Raw genomic sequence first — 22581 nt, forward strand, 5'->3', positions numbered from 1 at the left:
TGGACATTTTGTTCCAGTCGCCGGCCGACGGAGGTTTTTCTATCAAACCGAAGCGTTTCACTGTTTATATCTTCTTATTTCACTGCTTAACCTCCAGAGGAAACTGCTTAGCCTCCAACATGTAAATGTCTGTAAAGTGGTGGAAAAAGTCAAAATATGTCGAAACTTTTCAAACTAATTGGAAAAACTGTTTTTTTTTCTTCCTTTTAAACAATTTAGTGTGTATTCTGTTACATATAAATAATCATTCATGGTGTGTTCCACCTTTAACTTGTATGATAATTTAATATTTTTTAGTGTTTTATTAAAATTAGTATCATTATTGACATTTTTGTTGTTTTTAATTGTTTGGTTTTTAATATTTATTCCGATTTTTGTTGTTTTTGGTTAGTTTTACACACACACACACACACACACACACACACACACACACACACACACACACACACACACACACACACACACACACACACACACACACACACACACACACACACACACACACATTCAATATTTAGAGGTTTAGGTAATTTTCTAAATAGTTTTTTGTTATTTTATGTAGTTTCTGGGTCTTTTGTATTTGGTGGAGTTTTTTATTTTTTTTTTTATAATACTTTGTCGCAGATTATAAGAGAAGTAATATAAACAAAATTCATGACTCTGATAGTAATGATCATTACAGCCTGGTATGTTTTCTTTTGCCATATTTGAATAAAAAAGAGTGATGGTGATGCGTTTATTCAATCAAAATGAAACCGTTTCACCTTTTGATGCTTTAAAATTATTTCCTGCGAAATAAATAAAGATACATTTATTTCCGTTGTTCTATTTCCGTATGATTTTACATCCCCGCGGCGCCTCGCGCAGCGTCACCCGTGCAGAAGAAGAAGTGAGGGGCGCCTGGGCGGACGCTCTGCGCTCACCGGGTTCGTAGGTGTAGTCTGTGGGCTCCTGCTTCACCATCATGTGGGCCGGCGGGAACCGGTGTGGGTGCTGATGGGGGTGGTGTGGATGGTGGTGTGGGTGGGGTTGGGGCGGGTGTCCCTGCCCGGCGCCGTGGCCCGGCGCCGCCATCTGAGCCGCCCGCTCGTACAGGGGGTCCAGGTACTCCTGCTTGAAGCTCTGCTGCAGGTACGGCGAGTGCTGCCGGTGGTAGCCGCCGCCGCCGCCGCCGCCCCCACCTCCGCCCGGCCCTCCTCCTCCGCCCCCTCCTCCTCCGGGCGGGGCGGGCGTCATGCGCTGGAACGGCTGTCCGGCCGGGGGGAACGGGGGGCACATGGGGTCTCCTGAAGCCCCCGGAAACCTGGAACTGAGAGAATCAGAGCGGCCGTTAGATTCGGCCGGCACGTCGCCGTCACAATCCTGCAGCTGGTGCGTGTCTGCGGCGCCACCTGGGGTTGATGGGGGGGTAACTGTTGCTGGGGAGGGGCTGGGAGGTGGCGGCGGGCGTCATGTAGCCAGCGTCGGGCCGTCCGGCCGTGGCGGGTTTGGGGGAGTAATGCTGCTGCATGGGAGACATGGGGGTCCCGGGGCAGGAGCTCTTGGCCCCCCCGGCAGCCCTTTTATGCTCATAGGCACTGTGGACAAAAAAAAAAAAACAACAACCCGTGAACGTTCATGTTTATATATATATTTATATATATATAAATATATATGTTTTAATATAGGTTTTGATATAGGTTTTTAATATATGTGACATATATAAAATTGGCCGTTTTCCTATATTATATGTGCATATATGCACATATATGTACACATATACATGCATACAGGTACTTATATAGGTACATATATGCACGCATATATGTGTGCATATATGCACCTATATGTTCTTCATGCATAATCGTTTTTTAGTTGGTTCTCAGTTATTGCCTTGATAATGTATGACAGTTGCCAAAGTGAGATATGGGAGATAGATATATATATATATATATATATATATATATATATATATATATATATATATATATAGAGAGAGAGAGAGAGAGAGAGAGAGAAATAAAGAAGCAGTACAGGAGACCTACATGGCCTGTATATTCACATATATGCACCTATATTTTGCCTATATGTGGCATATGTACGCATGTGTGCAGCATATATATTGTCATATATGTGCATATAAACTACTGATATGTTTCATATATGCGCATATATCCTCATATAGGTTCTTTCCATGTGGGATTACGTCTAAAATCATTATTTCAGCAGAATTCAGGGAGTCAAACTTCACATGTCAAAGACGGTTTCTAATAGACTGAATTCACTTCTCTTCCATCTCATGACTATAATCTGTCATGAGATGGACTATAATCTCTATAATCTGGATGTAAATGCTCGTTGCATCTCAGATTAAAAAGACTGGAATAAGACCCATTGATAAAAATCGAGTTTGGACACTTTGTGGCCGCAACGTTTAAACGTTTTGACTTGCAAATCCAGTGATAAAGTCCTTTGATTGAAGGTTTCCATCGAAGGTCTGTGTGTTTTCCCCCCCTATTGAGAAGGAGGAAGCCGGCGTGTTGCCGTCCTGACCCTGAATAAAGAGTCTGGCTCTTTGTGTGGTTTGTTGCTTTGCGGCGGGCTTGAACAACGGTACCTGGCATAAAGGCACTGCTCTCCACTGGGGTAGCTGAAGCTCTGCTTGTGGCTACAGGACTGGCTGGGGTCGGAGCCGGGGCTCTGCGGCTCCTTCTTGATGGTGACGGGCGGGCTGTGGAAGGCCACCGCTGCAAAGAGACACACACACACAGTTCAGCCCCGTTTGCCACGCGGCACCTGCCCCCGATACCGCGGCGGCGGCGGCGGCGGCAGCGGCGGCGGATTCCTGTCGTCTGCAGGAATCTCTCCTAACGTGCCAGCCCGAGACGCCCGAGACGCCCGAGGAGTGTCTGGCGGCGGCGGCACGCAGGGCCGAGGACAGACGCATATAAACACACACATGCTCGCACACGGGCCCGCATTCCTGCAGGCGTTCGGGTGAGGCCCCGCCCCCCCCTCCAGTCGCCCAGACACAACAGCAGACGAAAACTTCCTCCGCCGGAGCTAAACAACCGACGGATGAAAGCCAGTGTCACACCTCTCTCACAACGGCACGTACAACAATTTTCCCCCACATTCCTTCCCCGTCGGCCGCCAGATGTTCGTCCCCGGAGCCGCTCTGGCTTCCAGAGGACGGACGGCGAGAGTCAGAACTTTGACGGGGACGCTCGCTCCGAAAAGTGTCCGTCAAGCCCGAAACGGACGGCCGCAGGGGACCTTTCGCCTCGGCGGCCACAGAAACCGACCAGAGGGGAGCTTCAAGCTGCGCCGGGCGCTCGTGTTTATTATGTGAGGGGAGGTTTTCACCCCGAGAACTGTACAGGATGTTTTTCTGGTCCCGGCAGGGTAAACAGCAGCAGCTGTGCACTTCCAGCTGGGGAGGCATGTATTTATATGTGACTTTATGAGTGTGTATGTGTGTGTGTGTGTGTGTGTGTGTGTGTGTGGTGGGTGTGGAAGCGAAGGAGCAGGCCACACTGAAAGCTCGGCCCAGGTAATTACACAGTGTCATCCATTCACAAAAAGAAGAGGAGGGAAAAGGAAACAAAAAAAAAAAAAAAAGGTCTGTCGGGGTGAATAAAGCCGAAAATGACGGCTCCACCGAGGGAAGAGATAGAAAGTGGAGGGAAAAAAAACAAAAAAAAACCTCACAAACACCAGAGAGGATCTGGAGCTAGACGATCCCTTTTAACTTAAGAAGTGATGAATCGTGAAGTTGAAAGGGTTTTGGCTCAAGTCTAATCCGACGGTGCCGCAGGTTAATTGAGGGTTTGAATCAGAACCGTCTTTTGGAAATGAAACCCTACAACAAAATGTAATAAAATAAGCAGTGTGATTGTAGTTTATCCATTTAATTTACAAAAAAAGGTGCCATTTTCTTCATTTTTCCCTTAAAAACTAAAAGGTTAATTTAAGATCTCAGAGACAAAGTACAACTTTAACCATTAACTTAGGCCCCGTTTCCGTGACAACAGACATTCTGAAAATGATGTATTGAGCACGTTGGGCCACTAGCGGGTGCTGCTGGTTGTTTTTGTAATGAAACCACACACACACAGAACAATCCGCTATAAACATTAACAATGGGAGAACACGGACATTCTAGTGGAGAAAGTTGGATTGTTATTACGGCGACTGTCAAAACAAAAGTCCCGGGAGAATACGGACTGGGAGTCTTGCCACTCCGGAGGAAGTTTTGTGTTTTCACTTCAAGACAGACATAAAAAAAAAACCCAAATGAAGTTCTTTGTTTTTCGTCTCTCCGCTCATTTTCTGCTTCAGGTTCAATCTTGCGCCAGCTCTATTTGACACCGTCGCATTCTCAAATCATGACTTCTGCTCTTGTTGGAACCCGTTTGATCAAACGTCTTCTGTTCTTCGCGTTAACAGTCTCTCATAGTCCTCTCATTAATGTCAGTTTATCTCGCTCCGTCGGGTTTTTAATAAAACATTCAATGTCACAATCTCTTCATAAGAAGAGATGAATGAGATTTGACAGATTATTTATTTTAAGTGTTTGCTTTAGGCGACGCGAGTCAGGGCAACAATATTTGTTTAACGCATTCCCACAACCGGCGGTCACATGATCGCTCGCTCAGATGAAGGAACAAACAACCAATATTTCATTTATGCAAAAGGCTGCTTGATGTTCACGCAGAGCCGTTAGTTATTAACACGACGCGGAGCCACAGGTTGAGCCAACGAGGATCGTCAGTACGAAGTAGCTTGTAGGCAGTGTTTAATAAAAGGTATATAATAACTCCAGTGAAGCAGCCACATTAAACTTTAAAGAATGAGCCTGTTGCTGCTACACTGGATATCATTTACCCCGAGACTCTGTGATCCGTTCGGCAATGATAACGCTACAGGAAGTCAATGGAATAACCATAACGTAAGCACTTTGTAATACTGTTTAAAAATAGTGCTAGATAATTAAAGTTATTATTATAACCTCCTAAAAAAAAAAAAAGAAGGCATTCGATGTGCAAGTTACTGGTCCTCCAAATTGTTTTCTGGTGTCAAACAGTATTTTTGCAGGTATAGAAACATTCACTTGGCCAATTGATGTCGTAGTGTAGTGAAATTCTGCAGCACCTCCAGATTGTTTTGATCCAGGATCATAGTAAACCTTAATTTTTTTTGTGTTTCTTGCTCCAGCTCCGCCTTTTTTTCATCTAAAACACCTTAAAAAACCCCAAAAAACTGCAAACATCCTGAATGAAAATCTGACTTCAAATCGGAGCTGCTCATCCTGTGGTAACCTTGCTATTTTTTGCCCGGCGCTCATTCTCCCATGGCAGGCGGGCAGGTGAGGAAGTGTTGGCTTTCGCGGAGGATCAACGGGATTAGAGAGCATTTAGCCAGATTTCCCAGACAGACGCGTCGGGATTCCAGCCTCCTGCGAGTCGCCGGCAGCTCGTCTGCTGCGACACGGAGGGCGGCACATGGCTGCCTCTCTGATAATCCAGGCCTGCTCGTCGATTGACATCCCCCCCCCCCCACCCCCACCCTCTCTCTCTCTCTCTCTCTTTCTCTGGGTCTCTCTCTCTTTCCCCTCTGCGCCCGTGAACCACAAACAATCCTGGGAGCCGAGCCGCTAATGCGATTGGCGGCCGCGATGCCTCTTGATGTGGCTGTGGATTTATGGGGACGCTCCACTTTGAAGGGTGTGTGTGTGTGTTTGGGCTGTTTGTGTGTGTGTGTGTGTGTGTGTGTGTGTGTGTGTGTGTGTGTGTGTGTGTGAGAGAGAGACCTTTCGAGATGATTAATTAATCTGGTAAACGAGCAGCAGACAGCTCATTGTGTTTGCGTATTTGCTTGTGAATGCCGTCGCGTGCATTTCCAATGTGCGACGGCTGGTCGACGTTCCGGTTCAACAACAAATTTGTATTTTTTTTTTTTTATTCCGCGAGACTCCGCTTCGGTTCAGCAGGAGCTTTAGCAGGCTAGCAAACCGCTGCGAGTGACGGATCTAAATTTAGACGATCGAGACTGCAAAAAAAAAAAGTGGAAATCTGACGTGGGTACTCTGTGTCTTCCGCATGTTATGTGGTTGCATTACAAAAGCGACCAACAGCACCCACGAGTGGCCCCGACATGAAAACCACGTCATTTTCAGCATTTCTGCCATTTCCATTGAAGCGGACATCGTTTTCAAAAAATGATCGTGGAAATGTGAAGCTTTTCATAAAGAAAAATGCAAAGATTGTGTTTTTCACTTGAAAAGTCGTAGAAATGGGGGCCGAACATTTCCTGTGCTCGCGCTAACTCAAACCTCGCCTGTAGGCTGCGCTACATGAATAATACACAGGTAAATACTCTTTCATGTTTTGAACTTCCATCCAAGTTTCACAAGGTTTTCAAATGAGACGGTTTGTCTTTAAACTCTAACTTTTTTTTTTTTTTTTTACTTCGTTGTATATTCGTGGTAATTGGAAAGAATTGAGTGTGTCTGAGGAGATTCATCTGACACAAACTGGACTTTTTACCCTTTCTGGTCATATTTTAGCCCGAAAAATCCATTTCTTTTTTTTCCACAAGGTGTTACCAATTATTGGGATCGATCGTTCGAAGGTCACATTTGAAGTCAGTCTTGGAAAGACGAATCAAATAATCCAACAGGTGTCCTTCACACGTCCCCCTCTGCATTCACACGACTGAAGATGAACAAACACTCTTCTCTCTCAGTGTTGGTATTTTTTTTTTAAACCATATTTCCACTTTTCAAGGTGAATCTTTCCGATCTGGAACTCCTGACAGCTTCAGTAATATCAGACTTAAACTATCAGTATCAAAAGTTGGACGACTCTTCTAAACCGTCCGACTTCTTTAACGATCCATCAACAGCTTTTCCAAGAACAGTCGTTCTAAGAGCGTCGCAGTAAATCCGTCAGTCCGATCTAAAGTTTACAAGGTGCTGGCAGTCGTGTAAACGGATCCTGCGAGAGTTATGCTCCTCTTCCTGCTTTTATTTGAGGCAACACGAGCCCGCGTCGCTGCTTCGTCGAAGGTTACGTCACGCGCTCGCGGCGCTGCTCGTGCTTTCCGAGGACGGCGACAGGAAGCGCCAAGGTGTTTAGGAAAAACGGAAGACAGTTGGGAGTACACAGTCGCGATGTCAGCGAGATGTTGGAGAACGTGACAGAAGACAGAAATGTGGAGGAGAGCGAGCTGGAAGACGTGTGCAGGCCGGACCGATTCCCATCACCTCCGAGGCCCAGCGGGTCAGAGGTTCCTCCCTCCCTCCCGATTCCGTGTCATTCTTCGCGACCCCGGCTGAACGCGGGGTGGAGACGGACTTTACATATGTAAATGTGGGCTGGAGGAGGGCGAGGGTGGGGGCGGGGGTGGGGTTGGGCGCCGGGTGAAAGGTGACGGTCACGGTTGAATGCTTTAGGAAGTAGAGGGATCATTACACCGAGGAGGGGGGGGGCTTTCAACACACACCCACCACAAACAAATCGCATGAGCAGGGATGACACACACACACACACCACACACACACACACACACACTCAGGGCCCCTCACAGAGGTGGTGTGGATAAACAGGGAGGCACTATCGGATTCCTACAGGAACCAACACAGAAATGGTTCTTGTGAAAAACCTCCGAACCTCAAAGTACTTAAATGTGTTTCATGATCTGCAATAATTCCACCACTTTTGGCTGAAAGTTTCAAAGTATAATTATGGTTTCACACTACGCTCCTACATTTGTCAGCCACGAAGAACTGATCAAGAGTCAACAACATGGACTGATGGATTTAAGGAATGTAAGTATTATTAGTTATTTTTTGGTAACAAAAAGGAACCGCGATCATAGCTTAATTATTTTCAATAAGTTGCACAGTGTTTAACGAGGCCGACTCTGGACGAGACCCGGCGGTGAACCCCTCCGTCTTATTACTTCCTACCATTAAAGGCCGTGCATCGGTTAATCCGACGTGAAGACAGGAGTCGTCTGGAGAGTCTTACATTGGATGTTTACGCGCGACGCGGCCAAGTCTTAAGCCTCTGGAAGTCTGCAAGCACACGACAGCGCCGCTTGGCCATCGCTCGCCGCGTCAAACCCGGGCCGACGGCGTCCTGCCGAGGCTCGCGAGCGTGGAACGTAAATACCAACTTAATGGCTCCGATCCTCCCGATGAGAACTTCGATCTGGAAGACCTGCTTCTTATCTCACACGGTGGGACTCGGTGAGCGGCACGTGTCCTAAAATATGGCTTCTCCACACACTCGCAGATTGATCCCGGATCAATAATAACAAGGATGCCAATTATGCCGCAGTGGTTTTAAAGGTCAAACGGGAAGTTATTGATTCACGCCGGCTGCAAACAACATTATTTGCGCAGTTGACGGTGTCGCTGCGTTGTAACCGGGCAACAGTGTGAATCAAAGGTTGTTCAAGGTAGATCTGAAACTTTCACGCAAAATTCAACTCAGAAGATAAATAAATTAATGAATACAGAGTGAAAGAACTGCAGTGGATCCAGGTTTGGAACACGTTTATCGCAACGTCACCGACACCAGGATACGATTATATATGAGAATTTTGGGGTAAAAATGGAAGCAAAACGGCGAAATACATACTTGTATTGGATCAATATGTATACTCAGGGTGCCAAACAAAAGGTCTGCGGGCTGATGGCTTCAATTATTTTCTGAATGTAAACAGGAAGTCGTGTTTTAAACTCATCGTTCCTCAAACGTGTCATCTTCACAGCTGCTTTCGCTGATTTTGTCCTCACAGAGGTTCAAATGAGGAAGGAGCCGGTTTGAAGGATGTGAGAGGAGGAATTGAGACGTGAAAGATTCTCGAGAGAATATTGCAGATGGCTGAAAAAAAAAAGTACAGTAGCAAAGCATAAACTCTCGATCTAAATCCTCTCTCGACTCCCACTTTCACTCAGATTTTGTTCTGTACATTGGCAGATTGTTGGGAAACTTGAGCGCTGCAGAGAGTCGGGGGGGGGGGCGCTGGGGGGGATGACACAATACGACTGCAGAGGCGAACCGTCCGCCCAGCGCCGCATGGAAGCATGTGCCGGACATGTGTGCATGTTTCTCAGGTCACTGCACAATCAGGAAGACAGAGAGAACACAAGTCAGGACACAAAACTTCCATACTGTCGTTTGGGGATTTGTCTTTACGACGACGATGTGACGGTGTGAAAACGCAACTTGAAAATGCTCCGTCTTCATTGAAACGGGCAAAAAAAAGAGACACTTTCTGAAAACACTGAAGCGCCATCTCTTGGTTAGACGACTGCTACTGTTCCTCCTGGTCACCGCGGCAACTAGGAATCCTGCACATGCTCAGAAGACTCCCAGTCCATATTCTCCCGGGACTTGGTAGTTTTACCGTAATAACAATCCAATTTGGTCGTCTGTCCACTCGAATGTCCGTGTTCTCCCCGGTGTTAATGTTTGTAGCCGTATCGTTCTCTACGTTTGTGGTTTCATTACGCAAACAGCCAACAGCACCAACTAGTAGACCAACACGAAAACTACGTCATTTTCACGCCTTCTATTGTCGTGTGAACAGGGTCTGAGGAACCCAGTGGGCCTGAGGAGAGCTGCAGGATCCGTCTGCTCCGGGAGTGTCGGATCCATTAGCGTCGGCTCTATCTGATTTACAGGCCGTCGTCCCTCATCTGATAATGGTCCCGGACTCCCTGAATATTTAAAGACCGGTCGTCAGGTACCTGCCAAACAAGCCCAACGAGATTGATGATGAGTGTGGCTGGTATCAGCCGGACGGCCGGTCGGCTCGGTCGCACCGTTTCATTTTTTTGCGGCGTTGCCCAACAGGAAGTCGACGTGAATGACGCCGGGTTCTGCAAACGTTATGGTTTCACTTCTGCTTTTATCAGACAGAATTAGAATAATCTGGTCAGAGCACTCCGATTATATTCTGAATTTAATCCTTCGTTGTGGATGTACATTTCGTCTACGAAAAACCACCATGAATACAATGAATTGCATCAGGAAACCGGAGAACCTTAAGGTTTCTCATCACAAAGAAGACATATTTAGTTATTATATGATGAAAGTTGCAATTCTCCGTTGAAATTCTGGATCTGGATTCAACTTTTTTTTTTTTCTTCAACCCCACACTTGGTGCACCACTGAGGTAGAATGGGATAATGAATAATTAATGACGAATGGATCGATTTGACAGCTGAAAAAGCTTCAACGTCAGAAAGAGAATTTGGATGTGACATAATAGAAGAGAGCTTTTGGAGACGTTCTCTCTCACACCTGTTTTTCAAAGACAACATTGAAGAAAATCTGAGCAAAAGCTGAGATCAAAGGGTTGTGACGGACAAGAAGAATACCATTTTCTTATCATCTGAACCTCCAGCGTCCCGACGCCGTCGGGGGAACCGCCGTTTAATGGAAACTGTTCTGACATCTTCTGTTTTCCCTGCCGTCCACTTGACTTCCACGAGTGCAGCGTTGGCTCTTTACAAACGGCCATTGACCGGCCGTAAATCTCCGCGCCGCTCCGCCGTTCAGGACAATACATCCCTGTCCCGGGACATGTGCAAGCGCGAGGGACGTCCCGTCGCAGGCGGGGGGCCGGGGGTAATTAATCTGGCACAATATTGACTCTTCACTCTCAATTCCTCAGCCCCCAATATAGCTGTCCCCTCTTAATGTTTAATGTGGCGATCGATGCGGCCCCACGCTGTTACTGAAATGATATAATGAGAGGTCCGCCGGGGCAAACGAGGGGCGGGCGAAGCACAGGGATTTTTTTTTTCATATATAAAATGTAAAAAAAAAAAAAAAAAAAAATTATATTCTTACACATCACTCAGCTAACGCTGCTACTGCGCATCACGGCCGTAGTAAATCGTTCTGCACATGCTCAGTGGATGGACAATAACAACAATGGACAGTCACAGTAACAGTCCATACCAATGACAACAACAGCACCCACTAGTGGCCCAAGAGGAAAACTACCTCATTTTCAGCATTTCTATGTCAAACTGACATCGTTTTCGAAAACGTTTCCCAAATTTTCTAATACAAAATAGCAAATACGAAGTGGTATATACTTGAAATGTTGTCGTGAGACAATAGATTGTCACTTCACGATTATCGAAAGAAATTTCACAATGCCAACGCTGTTTTAGATTGTATCTGTCAATCAATGAAACTGATGTATATTTTGCCTTATTTATGACTTCCAAGCTGTTTTGCATTCATATCTGTCAGCATTTTATATTTATTAAGACTTTTTTTTAACAAAAACAAAAACTTGGGGCTAAAAATAAAAGACAAAGACCTGAATGTAACCGGAATGTTCTCCGTTCACACGAGAAGTCGTAAACATCTTTGCGAATAGGGACGATCCGGCGTGTTTTCAGATCGCGCAAAAAAACCAACTAGTTTCAGGTTATTAATAACCCCCCCCCCCCCGTCGTACGCCCTTTCCTCCGGACTTCACGTGAGTTCCAGCAGGTGTTTGGAGCGGGAAGCTTCCTTATCGGAGGGGAGATAGGCCTGGACACCTTGCTGGAAATGATCAGCGCACATGCCACGTCCACAGTTCTTCCCGCAGATCTCACCCCCCCTTTTTGCCCCCCTCCCTCCCTCCCTTACTTCCTCCACCCTTTCACCCTCTCCCAGGGACTCGATAGGGGATCTTGACCGTAACGCTCGGCGGCGCGGTTGACCCGCTCTCTCTCGCGCCGTCTCCTTCCTCTATCTGAGCCTTCGAGCTGATTTATTTGCGCTTTAGCGTTATCAAGCCATCTATCAACGCTCTCCATCTCCTCCCCGCTCCTCCGCCGGATCAGCGGCGATCGATATCGCCGAGCGCTGGCTCTCGGCTCACTCCACACACCTTCTGGTCTGTGTCAGCAGGTTGCTGCATGTTCACCCCTCCACTCTCCGTCAGTGATGGCCTGATATCTCATGAACTGACAGAAAAGAAAGAAAATCCCTAACAGCTCGGGAGGGAGATAAAAATCTCAGTTTGGACGGGAAACATTGCGACGCTGCTGTAAGGAATCGTACACGTTTGATGGTTCGGGTAGAAAAAAAAGTCTAAAATGAGACGTGTGTTGAAGCCATCAGGCTGCTTTATTGTGGAAATCATTCCCAGGCTGTAGGGTCGTTTTCTTATTTCAGCTGCTTTAGGTTTATAATGTGAAGAGATTCTCAAGAATAAATTATAATCTGTTTACCTTAGCAAAGAGAATCGAGAATCTAGCTGCTATTCTCGTAGCATTTAAGACAAAGTTTCAGGAACGGAAGAGGACGACGACTGGACGTTTTTCCAACATTGCAACTTCTTTAAGATCCGCACTTTTTCTTGTTTTGGTGCCACTTTTGTCTTTTCCAGCTGCTTTTCTATCTGTGGATTTGCAGCAGCGACGTGGCAATCGTGAAGTTTCATCAGCAAAGTTTCGCGTTTTCGCGGTGACATTTAAAAAAAAAAACAACGTCCGTTTCCACCGAAACAGCAGAAGCGCTGACAACGAAGTAGCTGCCGCGAGGTACGAGTGCGAGCTCCACGCGACACATCCACCAATGAAACGTCGAGTGTAGTTTTAGTTACCGAGATGACAGTGATAGTGAATGTCTAATGAGCCGCAATCCTCGGCGAGGACAAACTTCCTGTTATCTTCTCCTCGGCTATTTTCACTGCATCTCTTCCTTCTCTTTTCAAAAGCAAAAGCGGAGCAGCTCCGGCCAACAGACCTGCATACGAGCAGCGAACACAAACTCTCTTTTCCCAGCTCTCACACACACACACACACCTCCCCTCAACTCCCCGGTAATAAAACACACACTGCCGTCCATTCACAGAGTCGTGCTGCTGACACCCCCCCCCCCCCCACATCACTATTGAGCATAAAGCAGAAATAAACCTATTTGGGTTATTTGTCACCCCTTCATTGCACCACTGGAACCCGATTGTAACGCGCGAAAAAAGGAAATTCCGGAGAAAAGTAAACAACGGAACACAATGGAAGCGACTTTTCCCAATAAAGCAACATCTTGGAGCAATTGTCGGTCATTAAAAGTCTTTGGATGGAAGCTCCTCTGAGGTGTCGTTAGTGTTGGAATAACTTATGTCAAAGTCATGAATGAAGGTTTTACTCCCCGTAACTCGATGTGCTGCCTCAGCCAGTTCCTCCACAACCGGCCCATTCATAAAATGGCAGGGCTGAGCCCTGTGTGTGTGTGTGTGTGTGTGTGTGTGTGTGTGTGTGTGTGTGTGTGTGTGTGTGTGTGTGTGTGTGTGTGTGTGAGTGTGTGTGTGTGTGTGTGTGTGTGAGTGGACGAGAGGGGCTGTCAGGAGGAATCATCTGCTCGCGTAAGAGAAATCAACCATTTTACTCACAAGCAAAACGCCACAACAAACGCAGCCATTGAGCCCCCCCCCCCCCCCCCCTCCTGAGCTCGGCGCTCTGATCTGGCAGCCCCCTGGATGTTTGCGCACACTTTGTTGCGTAGCAGCTGTATTTTGGAAAGTGAAGAACGGGGCTGCGTGTTTCTCTTTTTTTGGGTGGTGGGGGGGGGGTTTACGGAGGGGAGGAGTCCCCGATTCATCCCGACGCTCCAAAACGAGGCCTGATTTATCCAGTTCTGATCCAGAAGAACAGGCCAGACAAGAGGGGGGGGGGGCTGTGAATTCATGACAAAGCAGAACACACAGAGCCGGGGAACCGACGGGGAACCGACGCACAGACAGGGAGGGCTAACCACAGAGAAGAACCACAAGCTCAGACTTGAAAATCTCAGACCTTCTAACAACTTCGATTAAATTCCCGTGTTACAAAAGTGTACTAAATCAAAAATGAGCATCCAGAAGCTTCTGCGCTTCTTCTATCGGCTCCATTTCGTTCGGTATCGGACGGAAGAAAGCGCGCCGTACAGGGAGGAACCTTCTTAACTGAATGTGTTTTGTGGGATTAGTGCTTCCGTTGCGGGACAGTTTATCCCAAGAGTGTGGTGCAAATCCAAGCATGCAAATTCTGACCTGACATAAGCAAAGCAGCAGTTTGGTGCGAGTCCAAGTGAAGATTGTTGCTAACTTGTTCACATTCTGACGCTTTTTTTGTCTTTTTTTTCTCCATCTTCAACCAGTAGAACTACGGTTAGATGTTTTACATTTTGCAACACCGGTGGAAATCAGTGCGGCTCATTTTAAAACTAAAAGTATAGTTGCAGGTTTGAACTGTTGTATTGCCCAAATTGTACTCATGCTCTTCTCAAACTTAACAATAACAAGGTCACCCATGATTCAATTCACCTGCATAAAAGCATCAGACAAACGAATATAAAAATGCTTTAAAATCACAGTAATTTTCTGTCAACGAAAAAAAGAAAATTCAAATTATTGGGAGAATTAGCAACCAATATATATATATATATAATTTTAGGGATATGGTGCGCTTGAGTAGTGATATAGTCGAAATGAAAACTCAGTGGGAATACTATTTAATTACAGTAATGCGAGCATTTGTGGAGCTGAAGCTGAACTTGGCTGTTCGAGAAACACTGTAACATCATTCTATAGCCACAACCTCCTATATAATTACTGCAAGGCACAAAACTAAACAATCGTCCCACATAGCTCCAGAATCACTGGATTAGTTCACATCTTGGAGCACTCAATGAGTGTGTGTGTGTGTGTGTGTGTGTGTGTGTGTGTGTAGGGAAGAGAGGGTCCAGATTTTTAAATTTGACTCACTTTGTACAGACACAGGAAGGGAGGGAGGGGTTTGGAGTATCCACTTGGAGAGAGGGGGGGGGGTTGTAGTACTGTAGGGCTTTTTTTTTTTTTTTTTTTATGAATGAAGACTTGAAGGAAAGAGCAGCAAAGGGAGAAAGCGAAGAGAGAGCGAGCGCAGGAGCAGAGAGGGGAGGGGGGGGGGGGGGAGGCACACTTCCTTTTACGCACGCAGGGAGGAAAATTTATGAATGGGTCACATCTCTCGAGCTGCTCCAAGTGTAAACAACATACTTGGACAAAGAAGAACAGGCTCTGGAGTGCAGGCGAAGCCTCGCTGAGTGCTGCGACTTCGCCGTTTCACCGCCGCCGAGACAAAAAAAATCCCCCAAAAAACCCCAAAACCTCAAACCGGCGCGAAAAAAAAAAAAAAAACCTGCTCCCATTCACCGAGTGCACCAAGAATCTTTCTTATTTTCAACAAACAGACAAACAATTGTGTTTCGGAGACGATAACAAACACAAAAAACCCCACAAAAAAACAAACGTCTCCTTGAATCTCGAGATGCTACGGATCAGCATGGAGCTGTTATCACAAATGGCTCAATTACCTTTAAACACACACACTCTCCCACACACACACACACACACACACACACACACATTGTCGGGTCAGGCGGTGCATGAATGTTGCATGTTTGCGTAACCTTCCTCGGTGGCGGCCTGCAGACAGAGCACGCTTGTTAGCTGTGAACTGAAGGAGAATGGAGCAGAGATAGATTTTCCAGATGTGCAGGTATTGCACAACCTCTGCTTTAACCCCCCCCCCCCCATTCCTATGTGTCCTTGAATTGTTTGTTTTTTTGCCTTTTCCCTCCACTGTTGGTGTCTCCTCTACGTTGACGCCACGCCCAAGCAGGTAACAACTTGACTCGGTAAACAAGGTTTAATTTTAATAGGGCACAGTTTTCAATGGAAGCCTCAATTATACTCCGGTCACCTGGATTACCGTCGCGCTTTACGATTTTTTTTTCTTCTTATACGGTTTCCAAAACAGGTGAGTCACTTGTTTTTTTGGGTTGTTTTTTTTTTTTTTTTTTTTGGAGACTGAGTACCTTCCAGTTCTGCGTGGGAAACCGTCACATGCTTTTAATAGAAACACACCGGAGGGAGATCAAAGACAAAGATGAACGAACTGATTTCTGCAAAAAATCTGCAAGAAAGAAGGCCCCGGAAGCAGAGACGTCACTGAAGGAGGACTTGGTGGACAAAAAAAAAAACAAAAAATATATAGACATTGAAAACGCTGCGAGCATGTGATCAAGGAAAAAAAGGAAGTAGATCAGGAAACATCTGACGAATAGAAAAGCAGGCGAACAAGCAAAAGTCTTGAATATTGTAAAAATCAATATCACGATAATGTGAGAAAAAATGTGGTGTTCCTGGTATTTTTTTTGAAAAAGTGAGCAGCTCCACTTACTTCCAAGAACAACTTTTCACGTATTTACATCAGGAGGGACACATTTGAGTTCAGGGGCCACATAACAGAGCAGTTTCATCCCGAGTGGGCCAGAACAGTAAAATAGTGCCATAATAACCTTTAAGTCTAAACTTTAAAGTTATTCTATGTTGTGACAGAGTACATGTGATGGAAACGTCTATATTTTTTTTACAAAAATAAACCATTACTACCAAAAAATGCCGATAACATCAACATAAAGTCAATTTTAATGATACTTTCCGTTGCAAAATGCAATGTTTTTACAAACTCCCCCCGACAGAGTGACTTTGAGACTAATGCTAATTTGGTATTTTTCATGGCAGCATCGCCGACATCTCAGGTGTCGGTGTCATTTTGCTGCTATTAACCCTCTGGGGCCTGCGGACGCACCGGTGCGTCCTCGTCACATGACCGTTTGAAAAGGCAGTAGCGTCACAGCACAGCGTCATCTGGTCCAGTGTTTCAATCCGTGTCGAAAGTGCAGATATAAAACTACAAGCTCGTTTTGAAATGATGTTGATCGCCCAAATAAAAGGAGATATGAGGAAAAATATGTGTGACTTTTTGTAGTTTTACAAAAACGTGCTTCTATTTCACTGTAAATATCTGTATATAACTGTTTTTTCAGTCCTGTTTTGATAAAATTTTAGTTAATTATAGTTTAGACTTACTTTACAAGTAAACAAAATGATTCGTTAACCATGTCTGTGACTTTTAGAGTCAATAAATCTATGTTTTGACCACCCGAATTTGTAATTTTATGGTGTTTTTAGATCCACTGTTTTAATACAGTATGCCAAAGTGATGAAAATACTTCAGAAATGCATTTATAAGGTTGTCCTGAACAAAATGACACCAAAAAAGGCAAGGTTTAAGGATTTTATATCTGAGATATAAAGGAAAAATCAATTGTAGTGAACGGCACAAAATGCTTCAGACCCCAGAGGGTTAAGAAATCTGTAAAAAAATGTAATAATCATAACAAAAAAACAAAATAAAATTAATGTTTTCAGGCTGTTTGACCAGATTGGAGCCTCTTGTGTGCCTGATGCTTGGGGTATTCACCGTCGCTCGTCCGCGGCCTGTGAGCGAGCTGCCCGTCAAACTGAAGCCTCCCTGACCCTGCAAATCATAGCCGGGTCACCCGTTAAGCACACGGCCTGACAGCCGATTGGCCGACAGGCCGGTGGTTGGGGGGTTAAGTAGACATGACCCCCACGTGCCCCCGGGGTTCAGCCCGCACTTCCTCCGCTTGCATTGTTGGGCCAACACACACCGACAATGCGACACAGGGCCTATGTGTTTGTGCGGCTCGCTGGTTCGATCGCACGACGTCGGAGACAAAAGACGGCGGTCGGGGAAGCGCCGCTGACAGGAAGCTGTCACTTCTACTTTGGAGCTTTATTCCTTCACCAGTTTTTTTTTTAGTGTCCTTGCGAAAGACGGAGGGGGCTCGCGATGTGTTTGAATGGAGTCGGGAGAAGAAGCAAAAACAAAAAAACAAAACAAAAAAAAAAAAAAAAAAAACCCCAGTGTTTGTATAGCGACACGTCCTCCCACCCAGATCCTGAGCCGCCATTGTCGGGACACACAACAAGTGAAGGGAAACTCATTCAAATATCCGCTCAGTTGTGCGGCCAGGAATTTGGTTTTCTATTTTACACCTTCCGATGGTCACAAAGAGCCATCTTTGTACCTTCAATCATTTTTTTTTACTGGTTTCCTGGGTTGGTTGCCCATTCAGCTCTTCAAAGACATGCAAATGGCCGAGGTGGCAAAAGTACGTGCTTTTCTATAAAAAAAGTAGAAGTACTGATAATTGTGCAGGTTAAGTCTTGTAAAAAGCACCGATTTGAGTTCTTTATATAAGGATGAAGGCAAAAATGCCCTTTTTTCAGATAGTGGGGGGAGGGGTTACATGCAAAGTCGAGTAAACTACTTTTTTATTTTGAGTCAGAGATTGAGTTATTTTTTAAACGGTAATAACGGTGGTTAATTATCGGGGTGGTCGTCACTCTCGCCTCACAGCGAGAGAAAAACTCCCGAGTCAGGCTTGGAGGCTTTTTTCTGTTTTCAGTTTTCATGTCCTTCCCTTCATGTCCAGTTTTAACTGCAGGGGCTGACAGCTTTGGGTGGTGCGTTCGGGTGCATCACGTAAAGCCGCCCTCCGACATGTTAACGAGCTGCGGGGTTCACCCAGTAGTGAGATTACATGCTAAACACGATTATAATATGACTGGTGGTCATTAGTGAGCTGGAACACACGTACACAGCAGCGTCATACTTCGGCCCGGGTGGTTGGAACGGCCAAACTAAATTTCCTCGACCAGAGAGAGCGGGCCGAAGAAAATTACGTCATTTCGGTTCGGCCGAACTTTCTTCTTGTTCCTATGGAGTATAAATCAGCCTTCACTCGGGCCTCGTTTGCACAACGTTTTCAGGTGAAAACCAAACAAATTGTTCATTGTGCTTTGGGCATCCGTTTCCATGACAACCGTGCTCGCGGTCACTGAAAAACGGAACTTTATGAAAATGGCTTCCGAGGTGGAACTTTTTCCAAAATGCTACGTCTCCGTGTAAACGGGGGGGGGATGTCTCTTTCCTGTGACTTCATCACAAAAACAAACAGCAACCCAACATGCTAATCACATCGTTTTCAAAAAGCTGGTCTCCGCCTGAACCTCCATCAAAACCTTAAGGCAAATAGACGCTATAGAGGTGGTGATACGCCGACATCACTTTATATAAAACACAACGAAATCTGTCTTTTTGGAAGGATTTTTCTTTGAAAGAGAAACAGGAAGTCGGCCATTGTTGCTGTAACTTGACGAGTCGGCTGCTTTGACTCGTCCTCACAAGAGGTCAAGACGAGGAAGGAAACCGTCTGAAAGTAGAAGAATCCCTGGCGGGCGTTGTGCGCGCCCCACCTCAGGAGGAGGACCGGGGTCATTAAAGGCCTTGCCCTTCTCTGCCAAATAGATTACTGTAAACACCAGCGGGTCACGAGGATCCCGGCTGCAGCCCTTTTCGCCGGCTTCGCCGCCCAAAATGGTGACCGCTGGCCTTCGTCCATCGCGCCCCCGCGACACGCGGACTAACTGGAATCGACACGAGCCGGGCCGGCCGGGCGAGACCGTCGATATCTGATTGAATGAAACGTGCAAAGATCTGATCTGTGCGATGCACAGCGGGGTGAGAAAATCATTTCCTGCTCTCACACACACATATATATATATATATATACATACACGTTCCAATGCGGGAAGAGTACTTACAGTTCTCCGAGTGGAAATCAGGCACAAACTGCTCGTCACTGTCAGGAACCTGAGCTGCAATGAGAGGACAGAGAAGAAATTTCAACATCAGATTTTGGGCTCCTCTCTCTTACCCCCCCCCCCCCCCCTCGCCGCCGCCGTCTTTCTTTCCCTTCTCGTCCGTGAAATGCGAGTCGGAGCCAGACGGAGCCGCTCTCGGGTCACCTTCGCTTCATGATTTCTGCAGCGTGCCAGCACTTTTCTCACCCGTGGATCAATTCACAAGAACACGGAGATCCTGCACAGCGCCACAGATGTTCACCTTCACGTCAGGTTCTCACTTCCTCTCGGAGCCGAATATAGATCCCAGATTTAACTGCAGCGTGGTTTTAGACCTTAATTCAAACTGTCTTCAAATGGACTCAGAGGACGTCAGATTAAACCATCGAACAATTTTAATATTAAAACTAACAATACAATCATTCATAAAGCAACTTTGTAAATAAAGTTTCGAGGACAAAAACAAGCCAAACGTCAAAATAAACTCAAATTAATCACGTAATCACAACAAAAAAATATAATTTTGAATATCAATTCAAATTGATATTTAACATGTCAAAGTTACAAAAATATATAATTTGGAATATCAATTCAAAATTATATAAAACAGAATATGAACTAGAAAGCGAAATATCCTAAATTAGTTATATTTAAATAAACTTATTGAAAGAACTGGACATTGTAAAATCAAATAATATTAAAAAATAAATAAATAAATGTGGAAAAATTCCTTTAAAAAATTAAATGGAGAAAAGAAATTATGCAAATTTTGTAAATGAAATCTAAAAGCCTATGTCTAAAAAGGAAAACTATATAAAAATACAATTTTACTTAATAATACTGAGTTTCACTAATGATAATACCAGATAATGTAGTGAAACAATGACAGTTTAATAAAAATTTGAAATCAGAATAGTGAATGACAAAAAGAGGAATAATAAATAAAGTTGACATGATTGAAACATGAGTTTCTACAAAAAAAAAAACCAGAATGACAAGAATCGACTTTTGTCTGAAAGCTTCAGATTTGAGCTGAAAACCAGTTTCTTCTAGTTCCTCCGGAGACAAAACAGGCTGTTCGAGCGCGACGAGTGAGGGAATCCGTCAAGCGGAGTGTCAAAGCAGCTCGTCGCAGAGTGTGAGTCTGGACTTCGTCTGGCCTGTGGATCAGGAATCACTCACACTCCGACTCCGAGCGGGCGGAAAAGCACGAAACCGGACTGGAAGGACGAAGAGTGAAAAACGAGGGCGTGAAACCGGAAGTGACGGCGGCGGCGGCGACTGACGACCGTCTTCGAGACTTTAGTTTATACGACGAAGTGAAACAAATGGATTTTCGCATTTTCATTTCAGAAAAGTTTGACATTTAAACGGCGAATGCTTTAAAAACAACGCCTTTTTCAAACACCAGTGGCGGAAACATTAAAAGTCAATGTAGTTAACATGTTGGGCCACTAGTGGGTGCTGTTGGTTGTTTTTTGTAATCTGGATGGAGTTGGATTGTTATTACAGCAACCATCAACGATAAAAACGGCAAGTCCAGGAGAATATGGACTGGGAGTCATGACACGACGGAGGAAACGTCGTTCTGGTCGTACATCTACTGAGCGCGTGCAGAACTCCATTTCCGTCGAATAAAAATGTCTATATTTTTGTAAAAAAAATAAACCCCGAAACAGGAAAACGACTCCAATCTCAACATAAAGCCAATTTTAATAAAAAAAAAAAAAAAAAATGACCAACTCGTTGAAGGATTTTACTACTTGTAAAAAAAAAAAAATCGATGTTTTCTTTGATATTTTTTACAATTTCATTGGTGGTTTGGCCAGAATGGAGCCGCCGTATGTTTGACACCCCTGTTTTAGAGCATCTTCCTCACACTAACTCGCCTGAATCTAATGAGTCTCTTGTTATAAACTGAACCCAAGAGCCTCGTCGCGACCGATAAGTGTAATCAATCGGCCAGTGATGCCACGATCGTCCCGATTGTCGGCGGTGTCGGGTTTCATCGAAGCGACCGAGCCGGTGACGCCAGGTGCAGCCGCGCCGCGCGGCGCCGCGCAGGCTCCATTGTGTACGCAGGAATCCCAAAGCCATTGACGGTGATCCGGCTGGAGCTTTGTGACTCTGAGTCACACTAAACACACGAGGAGGGGAAAAAAAAAAAAAGCTCCAATCGGATGGCCGACGCCCACTCGGAGGGGGTGAGGAGGTCAAGCTCGCACAACCGAGCCGCAAGTACGCTGGCATTTCACCCCTCCAGTTGATGAGCTAATCCCAACAAACCTTTATACGTGCAACGCTCCATCTTCGCAACTTTCTCGGCATCTTTTTTTTTTTTTTAAAGTGTTTCCACCGCCTGGGTCTCACACTTACGTCATCGCCCCAACGGAGCTGGTACGGAAAATTGATGGCTATCGTTAAATATCGCGAAATCAAGAGTGTAAAAAAAAACAAAAACAAAAAACACACGAAACAAATATAAAAGGTCGATTTTTTTTTTTTTTCAGCGTCGGTGCAACTTGATGGTAACCTGAGCGTGAAGCAGAACGTTGACCCGGCCTGGACGGAACTTCGTGACTCTCGCTTCGTTCCGCAGGGGAAAAAAAACGGGAGAGACACAAAGACGGGAGCGACGCAGAGGCAGAGGACAAAAAAAAAAAAAAAAAAAAAAAAAAAAGGAAAGGAAGAGGAAAGAAGAAACTCAAATCCACTCCTGCTTCCTGTGCGGAGGAAACCGGATGACTCGTTTTTTTGGAGCGTGTTCTGATAAACGACATCGATTTCTTATATAACGCCGCATCCTGTGGTTTACTATACCATAATAATATTACCCCCCACCCCCCCACCCCTGTTTAACTGTTTCTGCCTCCTGCCCTCTGGGTGGAAAGGAGGAGGGGGGGAGGGAGGGGGGGGGATGGGGGGTGAGACAGAGCAGCAGCAGATCCGACAATCAATCAGTCCTGCGAGTTTCAACATGTCCAAGACGGAACACGCTGGACCTTGTGAAGCGACACGGCAGAAAAAACACAAGTG

At 45.5% G+C, this 22581-nt stretch overlaps 1 protein-coding gene across 2 annotated transcripts in view; it reads right to left on the minus strand.

The window, feature by feature from the left end:
- etv4 (ETS variant transcription factor 4) overlaps window positions 1–22581 on the minus strand; it is a 35101-nt gene that overhangs the window by 7723 nt on the left and 4797 nt on the right. For both annotated transcript variants that reach the window (XM_080516914.1, XM_080516915.1), the window contains exons 4-7: window positions 19507–19560; window positions 2597–2726; window positions 1392–1577; window positions 924–1309 (exon numbers count right to left, since the gene is read on the minus strand). In XM_080516914.1, coding sequence (XP_080373040.1) covers window positions 924–1309; window positions 1392–1577; window positions 2597–2726; window positions 19507–19560 — 756 coding nt within the window. The remainder of the gene's footprint in view (window positions 1–923; window positions 1310–1391; window positions 1578–2596; window positions 2727–19506; window positions 19561–22581) is intronic.

This window comes from Blennius ocellaris, assembly GCF_963422515.1.
Source record: "Blennius ocellaris genome assembly, chromosome: 21".
NCBI lineage: Eukaryota > Metazoa > Chordata > Actinopteri > Blenniiformes > Blenniidae > Blennius > Blennius ocellaris.